Here is a 20,508-nt window from a genome sequence, read left to right on the forward strand (position 1 = left end):
TTGATACACTGCTGATTTTGCAGGTTTTCCCACTTAGAAAGAATGTAGAGGTCTGTAATTGTTATCATAGGTACACTTCAACTGTGAGAGACGGAATCTAAAACAAAAATCCAGAAAATCACATTGTATGACTTTTAAATAATTAATTTGCATTTTATTGTATGAAATAAGTATTTGATCACCTACCAACCAGTAATAATTCCGGCTCTCACAGACCTGTTAGTTTTTCTTTAAGAAGCCCTCCTATTCTCCACTCATTACCTGTATTAACTGCACCTGTTTGAACTCGTTACCTTTATAAAAGACACCTCTCCACACACTCAATCAATCAGACCCCAACCTCTCCACAATGGGCAAGACCAAAGAGCTTTCTAAGGACATCAGGGACAAAATTGTAGACCTTTCAACAGCTACCGTTTCAGTGCAGATGAGGCATACAGGTTTTGCTTTACTAAATGTTGGCAAGATGAATGCGTACTTGTCAGTCCATTCCTCATTAAAGCTGCGGTTTTCCACATGAATTTTACGCTTCAGGTTGTTTGAGAGTGACATTTTGCATGATTAATAACTGAAAATTATTACAATGTGTAATAACAAAGTGAAGCCAAAATATCTTCACCGCCCCCTGGTGGCTGGCTGCAGTATAGGTGTCAGGAGTCTGTTAACACTGATAATAAGCCATTAATAACATACATTTTGAAAGAAAGTGAAAATATTAAACAATAATATGCTAATTATGCCTAAATAAAATGAATAAATATAAGTCCGGCCCCCACAATGTATGCTTCGAAAAATTCTGGCCCTTGGACAAATGTAGTTGGTGACCCCTGCTCTACACCCTAAAGACCCTACACACCCTACACCCTCCACCCTACACCCTACAGTCTACACCCTCCACCCTCCACCCTACACCCTCCACACCCTACACCCTACACCCTACACACCCTACAGCCTACACCCTCCACCCTACACCCTCCACACCCTACACCCTCCACCCTACAGCCTACACCCTACACACCCTACACACTACACCCTACACCCTCCACACCCTACAGCCTACACCCTACCAGGGATTAAAGCAAAAAACAAATCTCCTGACGGAAAAAAAAAATCTGGCCAAATCGGGGCCGGTGGCTTTCCGTGCGCAAAGCGCGCGTGCGATTTTCCGTTCTACGTTCTAATGCTTTGAAAATGTGAACACATTTCCGCGTTGTAGAAAATCAACGACACATCGCTAGTCAACGAACACGGCTTGTTTTGTGAGCCTGCTAACAATGTAAAGTAGTGTTATAGTTAACTAGGTAGCAGTCCAATCCATTTCGCTGCAGTATTTTGGCGTGACTAGCGAGTTTGTGTTGTGATTCTCAACAACGTTGAAACGTAGTTTCACCCTTTTCCATAGTTTTGAATAATAAATGTGTGGACTGACGATGTAGCGCAGCCTAACTTATTCAAATAATTATTTTACATAGTTTTATTCTGAATGATTCCCCCCTCCTCCCAGACTTACAAGGTCACATTATTATTGGATTGGTTGTTTGCGTGCCGGGTGAAGTTAGCTAAACATTTAACCTGCTAGTTAGCAAGAGAAACATCATGTCACTCTCCAAAGGTCTAAAGAGGAAAGTTGACGGTGAAAACAGGGCATTTAAAGAGGAATGGACAGCGAACTATGCGTTCATCCTACCTGGTTTCATCAATGCAAAGCCGTTGTGAGACTCACATTTTACGTGCTCACAATGTTCCCTTTCTATACATGCGAGTCGTCCTTTTCGTCAATGAATGCAATAAAGACGCACTAGAGGAATCGACTGGTGCATAAAAATCTTGAGAACTGCCGGATTAAAGTGACGTCCATAATAATAATAAATAATAATAATACATTAGATTTATAGCGCTTTTCTAGACACACAAAGACGTCCATATCACCAGATAGCCAACCAATAGTGACCGATGGGAGATGCCAGTTTTCTCATTAAGTGAGATTTAAATAGCCTAATATTATTTTTTCTATTGGCTCATTGTAATTATTAGTAATTATTATCCCTAGTAATGTAGCGTGTTTGCTCTGTCGTTTCAGGAGCATATAGGCTAAGCGGATTCAGCTTTTTTTTTTTGCGCCGATTTTGTTGTCAATGTTTTTCATAAAATTCAACTGCATTTGCTTTGTTACTGTTCACATGTGTGGTGCAGTCACATTCACATAGCCTATAAGTAAACATTAAGTTTGAATGATTTACTGAGCTGGCGTTACTTTTTTCAAACCACACACCGCATGTCGGCTATTTCAGCACCACGCACCATGTCCACCTACTTATCACTATGAGGGGTTCAGCGTCAGTGCACCCCGCTCTGTTACTGTCGCATAGTTGTAGCCAATAAAGGCCTATATGTAGGCTATATAGGCTATCATATATAATTTATATACCTAATACCAACATCAAAATAGATTTTATGCCTCTACAAATCATATTACACCAGGTAAAATCCGTCACAACTTGGAATAAATCCGTCGCAACTTGGAATAAATTGACGGAAATCCGTCGTAGCGACGGAGAACTTTAATCCCTGCACCCTACACACCCTACACCCCCAGAAAGCTTGGTTGCATCCAGTCGGTTGGACTTCCTACCTGAAGGGTAGAAAAGAGAGAGAGGCATGACCGTCGCCCCCTCTCTTCCAGATGGTAGTACTACATGGCCAAACGTATGTGGACACCCGAACATCACACCCATATGTGCTTGTTGAAAATCTCATTCCAAAATCATGGGCGTTAATATGTAGTTGGTCCCCCCCCTTTGCTGCTATAACAGCCTCCACTCTTCTGGGAAGGCTTTCCACTAGATTTTGGAATCGACAAGAGAATTACTGAGGTCGGGCACTGATGTAGCGAGAAGGACTGGCTCGCAGTCGGCGTTCCAATTCATCCCAAAGGTGTTGGTTGAGGTCAGGGCTCTGTGTGCAGGCCAGTCAAGTCTTTCCACACCGAACACGACAAACCATGTCATTATGGACCTCACTTAGGGTCATTGTCATGCTGAAACAGCAAAGGACCTTCCCCCAAACTGTTGCTACAAAGTTGGAAGCGTACAACCCTCTAGAATCTCATTGTATGCTGTAGCATTATTATTTCCCTTCACTGGAACTAAGGAGGCCTAGCCTAAAACCATGAACAACAGCCCCAGACCATAATTGTGTCCACATACTTTTGGCTATGTAGTGCGTCTCTAGTTTGACTGTTTGGACATTGATGGACTAGACATGTGGGACACCAGTCCTCTCGATAGTTGTGTTTGAACAGAGGCAGCAGGGTTCAGCTGAGCACACGTCACTCATGGGCATGACACACACGCGCTGACATATTTCACTTCCACGTTATTACAAATGGACTGACTTATATATCGCCTTATTCCAAAGCGCTTTACAACGGCCTCTCATTCACCCATTCACACACACATTCACACACCAATGGCCGCAAGCTACCATGGAAGGCGCCGGCCCCGCTCACTGGAAGCAATTTGGGGTTCAGTGTCTTGCCCAAGGACACTTTGACATGTGGCCAGCCGGGGCTCGAACCGCCGATCTGGCGATCATTAGGCGGCGGCTCTACCTCCTGAGACACAGCCTCTACCTCCTGAGACACAGCCTCTACCTCCTGAGACACAGCCTCTCCCTCCTGAGACACAGCCACCCCACACATGCGCTGACATATTTCACGTCCATATTATTGCTGCATTCACACAGTCAGGTTAGCCTACGTTGACCCCTAGACAGGTTGATTTAAGACTGGTGGCAGGTCTGTTATTAACACCTATACAATTAGGGAAGTGGGAGTTGGCATTTGGCATTTACCATATATACTCTGATAGATATGCAGGGTATTTAGAGGACAAGGGAGCAGTATACACACTTTTTTCTTATTTATTAACCCTTATTAACCACCAGTGTGTACATTTCAGGTGAGCATCTCCCTAACCATACCCTTGACTCATTCTACATATCCCATTATATAATAATATCATCTTCATATGAAAGTCTAAAATCCTATTCATATCCATCTCCTTTTTGCCTGACAAATCGACAGAGAAACCTGCCGTGCGGGACCAGTGTTTCCTGACAAGACAGAGGAGGAGGAGGAGGAGGAGAGGAGGAGAGGAGGAGAGGAGGAGGAGAGGAGGAGGAGAGGAGGAGGAGAGGAGGAGAGGAGGAGAGGAGGAGAGGAGGAGAGGAGGAGGAGAGGAGAGGAGGAGGAGGAGAGGAGGAGAGGAGGAGAGGAGGAGGAGAGGAGGAGGAGGAGGAGGAGGAGGAGAGGAGGAGAGGAGGAGAGGAGGAGGAGAGGAGAGGAGGAGAAGAGGAGGAGAGGAGGAGGAGAGGAGGAGGAGAGCATTAACCTGACCTGTACTGTAACTGTACTACCTGACCTGTACTGTAACTGTACTGTAACTGACCTGTACTGTAACTGTACTTACACCGTTAACTGTCCAACGACATGTACGGCAGCCTGCTGTACCCAGACCACCAACCTTCACTACTGTGAGGTGATGAATATCTGTGCAGCAACACCGCCCTCTAGTGGAACAACAGTGGCACACACATCCCTGTCTAATGGGATCACAATATCTGGATTGCGATATCTTGTTTGACTACACAATGTTCTTTACCTTAAATGATTGACCTCAGTGGAGGCTGGTGGAGGTAGAAATCGGAGGACGGGGCTCATTGTAACGCACAAGGGTGTTTGCGACATGGCGTTGGCGTTGCTTGTTCGCCGCTTCTCCGCCCGAAATCTAGGTGTAATCTAGGTGTAATTGCCGTATACAGAGTAGATTGTCCTACAAAGACACCTAGACTTAGATTTAGTCATCTAAAAATGATAATATGATATGATGTATAGATATGATATGATAGATATGATGTATAGATATGATAGATATGATGTATAAGCAGGGGTGCACATAACTTTTTGGGGCCAGTGCTCAGAGGAGCACCTAGGGATGCTGCTTGGTGCTCCCCGAGCTCGCGAGTCACGACCCGTCCCACAGGATGGATGAAAAAGGGATACATGGATAACTTATATTAGCAAAACGACATTTATTCATAAATAAAGATGAACGAACAAATGATTGTGTGCAAAACTAAATAAACAAATGCAAAATCAAATGACTGCTCTTTAAGCATGAAAGTCTGTCAGACTCCTTTAAACACAATGAAATCAACTGACATCTCTTTAAGCACTAACTGAATGTCTGTTCTTTAAACACACTGAAATAAACGGACATCTCTTTAAGCACTGCTCTGTTCTGTAAACACTGAAATCAACTTTTCAACAAAAAGTTACAGCCTAAGCATTTATTTATGCTACAAGCTTAATCGTCATCATCACTGCTCTCTTGACTGCTGTAAATTATCACTGTCCTCAATTTCAACCATGGTAGAGGATGGTTTTTTTGTGATCAAAAGGCCTCCCCTGGTGTTCTACCTCCCCCAGCCTCCCCCTGGTGTTCTACCTCCCCCAGCCTCCCCCTGGTGTTCTACCTCCCGCAGCCTCCCCTGGTGTTCTACCTCCACCAGCCTCCCCTGGTGTTCTACCTCCCCCAGCCTCCCATGGTGTTCTACCTCCACCAGCCTCCCCTGGTGTTCTACCTCCACCAGCCTCCCCTGGTGTTCTACCTCCACCAGCCTCCCCTGGTGTTCTACCTCCCCCAGCCTCCCCTGGTGTTCTACCTCCTCCAGCCTCCCCTGGTGTTCTACCTACCCCAGCCTCCCCCTGGTGTTCTACCTCCCCCAGCCTCCCCCTGGTGTTCTACCTCCCCCAGCCTCCCCCTGGTGTTCTACCTCCACCAGCCTCCCCTTGTGTTCTACCTCCCCCAGCCTCCCCTGGTGTTCTACCTCCCCCAGCCTCCCCTGGTGTTCTACCTCCCCCAGCCTCCCCCTGGTGTTCTACCTCCCCCAGCCTCCCCTGGTGTTCTACCTCCCCCAGCCTCCCCTGGTGTTCTACCTCCCCTAGCCTCCCCTGGTGTTCTACCTCCCCCAGCCTCCCCTGGTGTTCTACCTCCCCCAGCCTCCCCTGGTGTTCTACCTCCCCCAGCCTCCCCTGGTGTTCTACCTCCTCCAGCCTCCCCTGGTGTTCTACCTCCCCCAGCCTCCCCTGGTGTTCTACCTCCCCCAGCCTCCCCTGGTGTTCTACCTCCCCCAGCCTCCCCTGGTGTTCTACCTCCTCCAGCCTCCCCTGGTGTTCTACCTCCCCCAGCCTCCCCTGGTGTTCTACCTCCCCCAGGCTCCCCTGGCGTTCTACCTCCCCCAGCCTCCTCCTGGTCTATGTCCCCAGGTTGTGTCTCACCTGTTGGATCTTGGCGGTGATGACGGAGGGCAGCTTCACCCTCATCTGCTCCGTCTCCTTGAAGGAGGCGGGGAACCCGCTGAGGTACGCCACCGTCTGCAGACGCACCAGCCCCGGAGCCTCCTTATCTGTGGTCTGCAGCAGGGAGAGACAATCAGGGGTGCAAACTGGTGATGGCCCAAAAAGGTGGCACTTTTTTTTTTGCGGCTAACATTAGGGGGGGGATAGAGCTAGCACTAATGGGGTTAAATAGATACCGCTAGCACTAACGGTGGTCTAACAATGATGCATGTATAAGTAGCGGCAGCCCTGACCTTCACACCTGCAGAATTACTTCGAAAACAGTTTACCGTGACTGTGTTCTCTATGCTGTATGGAATTGTACCTAGCTGCCTGAAGCTAAAAGTTATTTCAACAGCAGCAGAGTTTAGCAGACAGGGAGATTAGTTAGCTCGCGCATCATGTGACTTGGATGAGACTTAGACCCCCCCCCCCCCCCCCCAAAGATCTACACAATTCACATGGATGACATATTTTGAGATAAAAACTGACGTCTGCTCGACGCTTTCACATCCTTCACTGGAACACGGTTTAGATCCCTCATGTACTCGACACTGAGGTGAAAACACTAAGGTAACTCATGTAACAATTTAGAGGGTTTTCAAGAGTGTATCGAGGTCTATGGGGAAAAAGGGCAAGAGTATAATAATAATAATATAATATATAATAATAATAACTCACCAGGTAACATCTAGAGACAGAGCGCTTCAGGGCTTCGCGAGACACATCTGTGTAGGCCTTATCCGCTAAGAGGGAGAGAGGGAGGGAGGGAGGGAGGGCATTACAATGGGTACTAATCGCCGGCTTTCCACAGCAGGGCTTACGCCGTGCGTTTCCCAGTCACTCCTGGGCTTCAGCAGTGCTGAACTCTGGGCCTGTCTGGTGCTTCAAACTCAGGCTGTCAGTCATCTCTACCACTGCGCTTTAAGAGTAAGAGTTCGATTATATTCTTATCATTTGAGTGCTTTAGTCGGTTAGCAAATTTTGGCGGGTAAGCATAATCCATGCGAACATATGCTGTCCCGACACAATCTAATTGATTTGAATAATGCTTTTACAAATACAAATACCACATCACTCCTGTCCTCCACTCTCTCCCCTGGCTCCCCATCAAAGAACGTATCAAATTCAAAGTTCTCCTCCTCACATACAAAGCCCTCCATAGCCTGCCCCCCCCCCTTACCTGACTGACCTCCTTCTCCCCCACCGCCCTACCCGTACCCTCCCATCCTCATCCACTGTTCCCCTCACGGTCCCACCCTCAAAACTCAAAGGCTTCGGAGACCGACGTGCCTTTTCACGAGCCGCACCCCCGCCTCTGGAACTCTCTCCCTCAACCCCTCAGAGACTCACCCTCACTCTCCACTAAGGCTGTCCCTAACAACTATTTTTCTTTTTTTATTTGTTTTTCTGATTTTATCCCTTTTTTCACCCAATTTAGTATCCAATTGCACCCAACCTAGTATCCAATTATCCCCTGCCTATTGCGTAGGATCCGCCGCATAACCCCGTGGCCGGCAGCCCCAGAGGAGATATTCCGGCACCCCGGGGGCGGTGTTGCGCGACTGATCCTTGTCCGGAAATAGTCCTATACCCCCCTTGGGAGCGGCCGCTCAATATGCCGCTCCCTGTGGGCCCCGGCCATATCCGGATCTGGCGAGACCGGGATTCGATCCCAGTCCCCGGTGGGCAGCTTGCACCAGAGACTGATGCTTAGAACGCTGCGCCACCGCGGGGCCCTAACGACTATTTTTCTAACGATTAATCTAGCGATTATTTTTCCGGTTAGTCGATTACTCTAACGACTAATTTAGAGATTAGTCTAACGATTATTTTTTTTACTGTTCGATTAATGTATCAATTTAAATTAATTTTCACCAAATAAATGTCAAAAACTTCTCTTATTTTATTCAATTATTCTTGTACAAATATATAAATTAGGCTTCTGCACTGCAGGGCAATATTCCACAACAAAAAATATCCTCTCTTTCTTACAGTCCAACATAAAATATAATATTATAAAATATAAAAGTTCTCACATTCATATACATTCTCCCCCTCTCTCTGCTCTCCCCCTCCCACGCTCCTCTCTCTCCCCCCGCCTGCCTCCTGGTTATTATTATTATTATTATAGGTCAGTATTTCTCAAAGTGTGGGGCGGGCGCGTCGCGAGAGACAGTTAGGAGGTCAACAAGTTACAGTATCTTAGCTGTTCATAATGATGGCATGTCTAACAGGGACACTGACAGGGAAAAGAAAAACGACAGAAAATCACAATACTTGAGAGTAGGGATGCACCGAATGATCGGCCAGGTTCAGAGGGATAAGCCTTAACCGCGCCATTGATGTACAACTGTGTCGGAGATCTCCTGTCGATAAAAGCTCGCATGATTATACTACTATCTAGTATACTAGTATACATACTATCGCAGTGTTTCCTCTATATGCATTTATTGGTGGCGGGCCGCCACGAATGAATTTCCTCCGCCACTAATTGATTCAGTCCACTAAGTGCACGATTTCTCCCCAAAAAAAAAAAAAAAACATTTTAGCTGATTAAAATATATCTGATCCTAGATCAGCGCTATAATGGATGTTGACTAAAAGTGCACCTAAATCCACGCCCATCTCTCTCTAACCGCTGATCCAAAATCAGATTACCGTAATGACATTAAACATTCAGTTGACGACGTGACACAAGGGCTACTCCTGATTGGTCTAAATGTGAACCATCTAAAACAGGCCTATTCAATTAGCGGCCCACGGGCCGCATGCGGCCCAGACGCGACCCCCGATTGGCCCAGCCATAAAAGTAGAGAAAAACGTATTTCGCGAGTGTTCATACTGTAGCGAACGGAGACTTGGTAGTGTAACTCGCCCCATGCGGGAATCGAACCCCGATCTCCCGCATAAACGACGACCGCGCTAACCATTAGACCAAGATAGTTAACTCCCTTGGTGGAGCTGTTAACGGGCCTCATACAGGATCGTTACCATACAATAGTAGCCTACAGAACGTGAATATAACACCAGGGCTCTCAAATGTCACGCATTGGGCGTGGCAAGGTGTGACGTGTGAGCGTGTGAACAGTCAACCCAATCAGGGCATTGTTTAATATAACGTTGCTAGACACACTTTAACAAACAATGCCCTGATTGGGTTGACTGTTGCTAGAGCGTTATATTCACGTTCTGTAGGCAGGCTAGCTAGAAGTCCGATATCAACTCCAAAAATGTCTTCGACTTTCTCCACCCTGAAACGCAAAATTGACGATGAAAACCGTCGGTTTAACCCTGCCTGGACTGAAAAATACGTGTTTATTTTACCACAAAGTCCAAATGCCAAACCGATGTGTTTAATATGCAATGAGTGCGTTGCGGTACTTAAAGATTACAATATTCGGAGGCACCACATGGAGAAACACCCGACTTTCCGGGCCAACTTTCCAGAGGGATCTCAGGAGAGGGCTGCAAAAGTGCAGAGTTTGATTGCATCCTACAATCGGAGCTGTACAACGATGGTACGGACATGCACAGCCCAAGAGAGAGGTACAGCAGCATCCCTTCGTGTTTCCTGGATCTTAGCAAAGAAGAAAAGGCCATTCACTGATTCTGAAACCATGAAAGACTGTATGCTGGCCGTCATAGATGAAGTGATAATTGACAGCAAAATTAAAACGAGTGTGTCATCTGCTATTAAAAACGTTCCCCTGTCAGACACTTCAAACATTCGCAGGGTTGAAATTCTTGCTACAGATGTGTTTGAAACACTGTTAAAAGAACTGAAGAAAGCTGATGTTATGTCTATAGCAGTAGACGAGTCCACAGACAGAACCGATATCGCACAATTGTGCATATATGTCCGTTTTTTTGACGGCAAATGCTTCCGAGAGGAATTGCTCGGTTTACTGCCGTTAGAAGGACACACAACTGGCGAGATAGTCTTTAAGAACATTTCAGAATTTTTCAAAGACAATGGTCTAGATATGAAGCGTGTGGGAATGCTTGTGACGGATGGGGCTCCATCCATGACAGGGAGAGTAAATGGTTTGACAGCACGCTGGTCCGCTGTTGCACCTCAGATAACATCCTTACACTGCATTGTGCATCAGACGGTGTTGTGCGCAAAACTCAGCGGGGAGCTTAAAACAACAATGGACAACGTGATGGCTACAATTAATTTTATTCGCTCCACTTCGAGCCTCCAACATCGCTTATTCCGCAAGCTGCTGTCAGAAATGTCTGCTGAGCACCACGACCTGCTTTTGCACAACGACGTCAGGTGGCTGTCCAAAGGCAAGGCACTGGAGCGTTTCTGTGATCTCAGAGAGGAGATTACAACTTTCCTCCGCAGCAGCAAGCAAACGAAGGCAGAAACACACTTGAATCGCATACTGGACGACAACTTCATGGCTGATGTCTGCTTTCTGAGCGACATGTTCAAACACCTGAATGACCTAAATGTGGGGCTACAAGGCAGAGACAAAACTGTGATTGATCTTGTGGAACAGACGCGCGCGTTTCAAATCAAACTGGACCTTTTCGCGGCCGACTTGTGCACCGGCAGAATGCTGCATTTTCCAACGCTCCGCAAATGCGTCTCATCCCCGGCACAAATCACAGATGTGATGACTGATTTCATTGCGAGGTTGAAAGAGAACTTTGCTGGTCGACTGGATGGGCTTGCTCTGCCCGCAGAGGTGATGGGCTTTGCCAGAGACCCGTTCACTGCTGCAATAGAAGGGGACTTATCCACCAGAGGAAAGGGAGTGGTGCCTTCCATCGACGAGGGGAAATTCGTACTTGAACTTGTTGACATGCAGTCATCCTTAACCATGGCACAGGAGCTTCGCACTAATGGACCTGCGAAGTTTTGGAGTGATGTCAACGTGCACCAGTTCCCTAACATTAAGAAAGTAGCAATCCATGTGCTCAGTATGTTTGGATCAACATACACCTGTGAAGCAAGCTTTTCACACATGAACACAATAAAAAGCAGCTCTCGTTGTTCTCTGACTAACAGTACTCTTCACCAATGCCTTCGGATTGCATTGACATCTTATGAGCCAAATGTCACTGCTCTTGTTCAGAATAAAAAATGTCACTTCTCACACTAAGAAAGTCAGCGGGGTAAGATTAGATTAGATTAGATTCAATGTTATTGTTTAACTGTAACTGTAACTTGTTTAATTGTGCACTCAAGGCATTGATGGTTATTTTCATTCAGTTAAAAGCACTTTGTGATGTGCCTGGGTCAGCTATGACCAAAATGTTTATTTTACAAAAGGACTTTTTTATTTATTTGTATATGTACACTTTTTTATGCACTTTGAGATGTGCATGGGTCAGTTGAGACCAAAATTTTGTTGTTTTACCTAAAAAATTAAAAAAGTATTGATATTAGGTTCTGTTCAATTACAGCTCTTTTATTGTGTTCAGCTATGACCAAAATGTTTATTTTACAAAAGGACTTTTTTTTTATTGGTATACTACTGTACACTTTTTTATGCACTTTGAGATGTGCATGGGTCAGTTGAGACCAAAATGTTGTTGTTTTACCTAGAAAGTGAAAAAAGTATTGCTATTAGGTTCTGTTCAATTACAGCTCTTTTATTGTGTTCAGTCAAGTCTTTTTGACGTGCCTGTGTCAGATGTTACCTAATTTAAAAGGAAAACTATAAATAAACTGCTTGTATTTCATTAGGCCTACATTCATTTGTGTTGGTTTGAAATGTGTCATTACCTGGTGCCTAGGCTACTGGTCGCTGAAAATGTCTGGCCCAGCAAAATTTCTTGGTTTTCAAATCTGGCCCAACTGAATTTGTAATTGAATACCCCTGATCTAAAAGATACAAAAAGCTGATCTAGCTAGCTAGGTGCACAAATAAGATTTCACGTTAAATAACTTCGAAAAATTAAACGAAAACAGCGACAGATGGATGGATTTTTCAAGAAAAAAGATGTCCCAGACACTTCAAACATTGCTGAAGCTAGCAGTGGCTATGAGCGATCCGAAACTGCATGGCTGGCAGGAGCAAAGGAGCTAGTTGGTGGATCAGCTAACAACGTTTACGGCGGGCGAGTTCATCGAGGCTGTTCGCACCTGCACCAAATATGTCCCAATTTGCACACTCGAAACAGCCTCTCAGAGTATCAGTGGCAGTTGCAGTCCAGGACTTAACGGGTTTGGGTGTCGTATTGCAGGATTTAAGTTTCTGTCTATATTTCGGGACGAGGAGCAGCATGGCATGGTCGGACCTTCCCAGCGGTGCCCTCGGGAACGAACGGTAAGCCTCGTTGATTGTAACGTAGCAGTGGTCTAGTATGTTAGCTCCTCTGCTGGGGCATGACACCTGTTGTTTGTAATTGGGAAGTTCGGTGTGCAGGTTGGTGTGATTAAAATCGCCGAGCACAATAACTGCTGCGTCGGGATTAGAGTTTTCCACAGAGGAGATGTAGGTAATACTTGGGACATTGCAATTGGAATTGCGTTCAAAGTAAAACACACACACACGCAAATATTGACAGTAGAGCTTGGCTTGATAGTGTATATCCCCACTGTGCTGGGTCGCCTCCACACCTGGCACCACAGGGGCCCGTTAATAAGACTGCTGTCTGTGGATTAGTTCGAAAAAAAATTGTCCAATACAACGTTGTAGTTGTTTAGTACAAATGGGTCTATAGCAGCTAGGTAACATTAGTCCTGTATCAGAGTTGTGTTGTTGGGTCTTGTACTGCTCAAAATGCAGATAAGAGAAAGTATAGGCTAATATCAAACAACAATCCTAGAGATGACTAACTCAAACGTACGCATAACTAAATAAAAGCAGGCCAACTAACGACAGCTACACGCCCTCAACTGGGAACATAAAGGATAAATGAATTTTGCAATCGAACGTGTCCTACAGCGACAGCTGGTCGTGCAAATCAGTGCAATGCGCGCAGACAGGGCTCTCCGCCACTAATGTAAAAATTCCTGGAGGAAACACTGTATCGCATGTGCGGAGTCCATACTCCACTCCACCCACTTTACAGCACAGTCGGAGTTCGGCCATTCCGTGTTCCGTGTGAATGTTCGCCAATGTGAGACGTACATTTTTTATGACGCGATCAAACAGTGCAAGCAACCCATGCTGTTCTGTAAATGAGATGAGCATTGAGTGATGACTACCTACTGCCAAGTAATTAAATGACAGCAAACATGCCGGCAGTTTGGTATCTGTTCTCTGACTCTGAAAGACAACAAGAGGCACATTCTGATATTATAGACTTCCGGTTTCGTTTTCGCGTCTTCAAAATAAAAGCGCGAGTTAAGCGTTGTTGAAAATCAATGACACGTCGCTCGTAACTGGTCGCAGCCATGTTGTTTATTTGCGACGCACCGACGCACATTACGCAAGTCGACGTATTGACGTAGTCGATTACGTCGACTAGGTCGACGCGTCGTCCCAGCCCTACTCTCCACTTTTAAATCCCGCCTCAAAACCTACCTGTTCTCCCATGCATACAACCTCCCCTAACCATCTCCCCTAACCCTGCCACCCCCCCTCCCCCCCTGGACCTGCATACAACCTCCCCTACCCCTAACCATCTCCCCTACCCCTGCCACCCCCCTCCCCCACTGGACATTGCTGTTTTAATTCTCCCCTGTGCCTGTTCGTTAACTCTCTGTCGTATGTGCTCATGTTTGTTGTTTCTGTAAGATGCCGGGGGTGTATTGTACCGTCAGCCTGGGAGTGGAAGATGATCACGGACACTGTGATGGATGGGCCTGGGTGGAGGGGCTTGGCCACTTGGAGCAGCTGCTTGGCGGTGGAGAAGGAGGGCGAGAGGGAAGGCAGCTCCTTCAGAGTCACGTTGGCGGGTAGGGCGGGGTCCAGGGCTAGCATGGGCGCTAGGATACAGTGGGAGAGCAGACACTCTGGCTTCACACTGGAGACAAACACAAGAGAGACACATCGTGAGCTTAGAATGATAAGGTTCTATCTCCGTTTAGAATGATAAGGTTCTATCTCCGTTTAGGGTAGTTCAGAGATATTGAGCTGGAAGTTTTTACATTCCATTATGTTTTGTGAGATGGAACCTTTGTATTTTATGAATTACTAACTCAAAGATTTCAACATTTTAAAAATAACACCACACAGGCATTAATAAACACTGAATGGATCAGATTATGTAAAAAACTCAATTTTGACAAAAATGGAGATAGAACCTTATAATTCTAACATCACGATATAGAATAGAACATGGCTGCTTTACTTCCTCTTCCTCTGTCTTGTCTAGGTCTGCTCTGTCTTGCTGAAGTCTGCAGCCCTTACACAGGCCTGGCTCTGCGTCCAGGCTGCAGCTAACATCTCACTGTGGTCGTAACCATAGCCGCCACCCCCCCACCCCCCCCACTGAAGGTTGACAGAAATAGGAAACAGGCTGCCTATCATGTGCCTAAACCCACTCTGTACAAGACAGTCACACAGGGTTTGAATCTCAATAAGATGGTGTCTCAGCCTATGTTTTTGTATTGTTGTATACCATCACTATATACTATATATTTATCATATATGTATCATTGTACATATATTGCACATTGTATATAATCTCAATTTATATATAACCACTGCACATATCCAGTCACCATTGTATGACATGGTATGACATGGTATGACATTGCACATCACGCTACCATTTTGCACTTTACTGTACAGATTGCTGTAAATACTGCTACTTATCACTGCAATAATTGCTATTTGTTGCACTTCTGGTTAGACGCACAATAATCTCATTGCATTGGCTTGTACTATGTAATGACAATAAAGTGAATCTAATCTAATATAATCTAATCTCAACTCTACCCTTCCACAAAAGAATCGGGCAGCATCAGTATGGAGTTGCGTCTGTTAACACAACAGTTGCGTCAGTATGGTAAATGACAGTAGAAGTACAGTTGAATGAGTCCATAGTGCAGCAGGGGTTTGGTATCTTATCAGACTCACCTGTCCTTGGGCACTTCAGTGGTGTTACTGGCGTTCTTCCCCAGGCGTTCTCTATGGTGAACAGTTTGAAAGGTCATTTAACAGGGTTCCCACACCTTCTGAAACATCACATTCAAGCACCTTTCAAGACTCAATTCCCTCAAATTCAAGGACCCAACATGGCATAGTTTGAGACAGATCTAGATGAGAATTTATATAATAGGACCTATCCGCTCACAGACAACAATTAAAAAGAGAGGCTTGAATGTGTGAACACTAGATGGTCTCTTGCCTTCTCTACCACAGCACAACAATATATTGTGAAATATGTGTAAGGTTAAGCAATACAGAGACTTATTTACTAGTTGAAGAGCTAAGTAAAACTTTTTTGAATACATTTTTTTTTTTAGAGAGAGAGAGAGAGAGAGAGAGAGAGAGAGAGAGAGAGAGAGAGAGAGAGAGAGAGAGAGAGAGAGAGGGGAATTCAAGCACTTTCAGTGACCCATGTCTATTTTCCAAAACGTGTAAGACCATGATTTGTTTTGCTCAAATTCACAAACTTTCAAGGATTTCAAGGACCCGTGGGAGCCCTGATTTAAATGTGTTATCGTATTGTAGGAGTCTTGGCTGCAATCCCATGCATAGCAATAGTGTGGAAAGTAATTGTGGATGCAATTGAGGGGCATACGAAACAATTTCTATGCTTTTAAAAAAGGTTTACTATTGTCTATTTATCTTGACTTATCTTGCCTTATTACCATATTTGTCTCTGTGCTGCAATGTCAAGGAACCGAAGGCTAAGAATTTTACTCTCTTACACTTGTAATGTGAAAACTTGAAACTTTGCCCTATGGGGCTATACGATTTCTAGACTTAAACAAGCCGACCGTTTGTAACTGGCACCATGAGGGATGGCGAGTGAGCAAGATAAGTTTGACAGGAACCATCAAACCGATTAACATAGATGAAGATAGATAGCTGTATTGAAGATTCATACAGGTTGGTATGAAGATGTCAAGTCGCTGCACCATTGAGAGCATCCTCACCAACTGCATCACAGTGTGGTACGGCAACTGCACCGTGTCTGACTGGAAGTCCTGCAACGGGGGGGGGGGGGGGGGGGGGGAAACCGCCCAGCGTATCATCGGCACCAAACTCCCTACCATCTCTCTACCATCCTACCATCCTACCATCTCTCTACCATCCTACCGTCCTACCATCCTACCATCTCTCTACCATCCCTCCAGGCAGCCCGGTGTCGGCGGAGGGCAGCAAGCATCATCAAGGACACCACGGTCTGTCTGATCCCCTACCATCCTACCATCCTACCATTCTACCATTCTACCATCCTACCCTCCTACCCTCCTACCATCCCCCTAGATGACTCAGGAAGTCCAGAATCCTCAGGTCCCGTAGCAGCAAGCTACAGAACAACTTCTTTCACAGAGCTGTCACTCTGATAAACAATCCCCCCCTCCACACACTCCCGCCCCCCCCAACATGGGGTGCATTGACAATGACTCTCAGTATCCCCCCCTCAGTATTGGGGTACAATGACAGTGCATTTCATTGTCTGGTACTTGTACTCTGCAATGACAATTCAATTGAATCTAACCTAATCTAATCTAATCTAAATTATTTGATTACGTTTGTATATGTTTCAGACTGGGTGATAGATCAAGAACAATGGTTGCCGTCCCTTATTTTCTGACAGAACCGTTCTGGTTTGTGCGGTGCACATGGCTACTTACTTACTTTAAACAAAAAGGCCAAGCTAGACACAAAAGAGCATATTAGAATGTGTAGGACACTGTCCTCGTAATCCTGGTTCTTCTAAGCAACAGGATGAATGGGGATGATTCAATCATCTTCAGTGGGTCAGATATCCTCCACATTGATATGCTAATGAATTGTTGACCCACCCCACATTCGCTTCCCTGTATGGATGCATAATGACAGACTCCTTTCAATTGCACCCACAGATATTTTCTCCAAAACACCATGTAATCCATGTAAGTAAGTAAGTAATGTTCATTTATATAGCACATTTTACAACGACAAAAACAGCCCTCCAAAGTGAAAACACTAGTAAAAGAGAAACAACAGATAAAAATACTCTAAAAACAAGGTGCAATACAAAATACAAGTGCAGAAATAAAAGTACAAAAAGTGCAGTGTCGGGAGGCAGGCTCACCCCAGGTCAAAGGCCAGGGAGAAAAGGTAGCCTATGTCTTAGCTAATGTTTTCAAAAGCCTCGACGCTCTAGGCGGATCTGACATGTAGGGGGAGGCTATTCCAGAGCACACCAATGGCGGCAAGCTACCATGCAAGGCGCCGGCCCCGCTCACTGGGAGCAATTTGGGGTTCAGTGTCTTGCCCAAGGACACTTCGACATGTGGCAAGCCGGGGCTCGAACTGCCGGTCTGACAACCTTGCGATCATTAGACGGCAGCTCTACCTCCTGCGCCACAGCCGCCCCAGATATGTGCAATGTGTGTCATGTACGCTACAGCAAAGACGTGAGGTACCTGAGTTCCCTCTGTTCCTCCTCCAGCTGCTCTCTGACGGTCCGCAGCTGCTTCATCAGCGCTGTGTCAGTCCCGTTGACCCAGGTGTACACCACGTCAATGGGCATGGGCAGGCACAGCCTACAGCAGCAGAGACACAACAGAACCACAGAGAGAGACAAAGGCAAGGCAAGTTTATTTGTATAGCACATTTCATACAACAGGGGCAATTCAAAGTGCTTTACATACATTATTTAAAAATACAGCAAGAGGAGGATGGTAAGAAAATAAAAATTTTACGTGGGACCTGCACCGGTTTCCCCCTGGCCTGAGTTGGCAGTCCTGCCGTGCACGCTACCCCACCCTGCCGTGCACGCTACCCCACCCGCAATGTCCTCCCCTTCTCACTCGTTTCGCAGGGTATTTCAACCGGGGCCTGGTTACCCCTTAATATAGGACCTACTGTCCCTTCCTTTACCTGGACCTCAGCGGGTCGATCATACGTTTTTACAATGAATAAAAGCAAATATAAGAAGTAAATAGATAAAACATTTAAAAAGACAATAGTTAATTGATAGAAGTGTTTGTGTTTAATCATAACTGGTGCAAAACATTAAGGTTTTTAGCATAGATTTTAATATTTTAAGGGTTTTGGCCTGTTTGATTTCTTCAGGGAGTTTGTTCCAGGCTTCCGTGGACAGACAAACCCACAGACTAGACTCAGCTCACTCTACTCTACGGCTAGGGAGTAGGCTATATATGCAAGTCAAGATGATTGGGTCTCGGGCACTGGGATGTTTCTCTTACCGGGTCTGGAAGGACTTCCCTGCGACGTTGTCTCTGTAGGAGTCGAACAGGACATGGTACTGGTCCCGACTCCACTCAACCACCACCTACGAAGGAAGATGATGTCATCAGGCGGACTGTCCAATGTTTCAATAACTACCCAAGGGGAACGCCTACTGTACACACACACAGACAAAGACACACACAGACAGACACATACACACACAGACAAAGACACACACAGTCAGACACATACACAGACACACACAAAGACACCCACACACACAGACACAGACAAATACAAAGACACACACAGACAGACACATACACAGACACACAGACACAGACCAATACAAAGACACACACAGACACAGACACACACACACACACACACAGAGCACACACACAGCACGCACACACACACACACACACACACACACACACACACACACACACACACACACACACACACACACAGGGGTCATCCCTATGTTCCCCGGGTCCTATGTTCCCCGATTTCTTAGGGAAAAAAAAAAAAAGGGTTCTATGTTCCCCACTTCCGAAAAAGGGTTCTATGTTCCCCGCTTCCGTGAGTTTTTTTTTTAATTCTTTTTTTTTTTTTTATTTAAAAAACAACATACACAAATACATAATCATACTGTTTTTTTTTTTTGTTTTTTTGTTTTAAAACAACATACGCAAATACATAATCATACTGTGGATTACTAATTGATAGACATTTACAGGAAATTGCAGGAACTATTATACATAGGAACAAAATGATTATGTGTACAACATTATTATATGAACAAAATGATTATATGTACAAAACCTTTTGTAGGTAGGACACTATTGGACCTCGGCCCAAATCTAGTACTGAAGCTGACCCCCCATGCTAAACCATTTGGAAGTACAGTATACTAGGACTCCAATTCAGACACACTGGGGGGCTGTCACAAATCTACTAACTCTAATCAGCCTGGTCTCACACGGCAGACGTCAGAATTCGACGTTTATGGACAAACGTCGAATTCTGACGTGAGATTGCATCCAAACGTCGAATTCCGACGGGACATTTGCATCCAAACGTCGAATTCCGACGTGACATTGGGGTAGCTCGTTCTGATAGCGTCATACCCTAACCCTAACTGATAACCCTAACCCTAACCCTAACCTTAACCCTAACCCTAACCCTAAATGTGGCCTAACTAATTAATGCAAGTGCAATTCAAAATGGAATAATCCCGAGAGAAGCCCCGACAGGCGCACATAACAGGTGCACCCCTGCGCTGGTGTTCTTTTAGGAATATAAGATTTTCAATTCCATCTCGAAAATGATCTATCTAGGGAGTTATATAAAATGCTGAGACAATACTATGACATTGATTATTACATAATATATATTATGTATATTGATACATATGATTATGTATTTGTGTATGTTGTTTTTTAAATTTCAGATTTCAGATTCAGATTCATTTATTTTTTCAAGGGACAGTGCATATTAATAAAACAAAAATAAATTGTAAATACGCCAGAGTTAGCCCGAAAGCTAGTTTTCATCCGCAGTCCCTATGCCATGATGTTGTATACGGCTCCCTGGAGGGGAAAAGTACATTTAAAAGATAAAATACAGGTAGACCTAGGCACAAAAAAGTAGACAGGACAAGCATTTAGCTTAAGGGCATAACATCGGGGGTTAAAAGAGCATACATTAATCATAGGCGGTTAAAAGGAGGGTACATATAAGCAGAAGGTTAAAAAAGCATACATTAATCATAGGCGGTTAAAGGGAGGGTACATATTCGGTAAGCAGACTAAAAGCAAGCAAGATATACGCACGGTA

The 20,508-nt window shown here is 45.2% G+C and overlaps 1 protein-coding gene across 1 annotated transcript in view; it reads right to left on the reverse strand.

Moving 5' to 3' along the window:
* Positions 1–20,508, reverse strand: part of gnptab (N-acetylglucosamine-1-phosphate transferase subunits alpha and beta) — a 61,932-nt gene that overhangs the window by 39,202 nt on the left and 2,222 nt on the right. The window contains exons 2-7 of the mRNA XM_080537395.1: positions 18,684–18,769; positions 17,898–18,017; positions 15,391–15,441; positions 14,124–14,332; positions 7,082–7,146; positions 6,341–6,475 (exon numbers count right to left, since the gene is read on the reverse strand). Of these exons, the coding sequence (XP_080393521.1) occupies positions 6,341–6,475; positions 7,082–7,146; positions 14,124–14,332; positions 15,391–15,441; positions 17,898–18,017; positions 18,684–18,769 (666 nt within the window). The remainder of the gene's footprint in view (positions 1–6,340; positions 6,476–7,081; positions 7,147–14,123; positions 14,333–15,390; positions 15,442–17,897; positions 18,018–18,683; positions 18,770–20,508) is intronic.

Source organism: Nansenia antarctica, assembly GCF_963989245.1.
Source record: "Nansenia antarctica genome assembly, chromosome: 8".
NCBI classification, from domain to species: Eukaryota; Metazoa; Chordata; class Actinopteri; order Argentiniformes; family Microstomatidae; genus Nansenia; species Nansenia antarctica.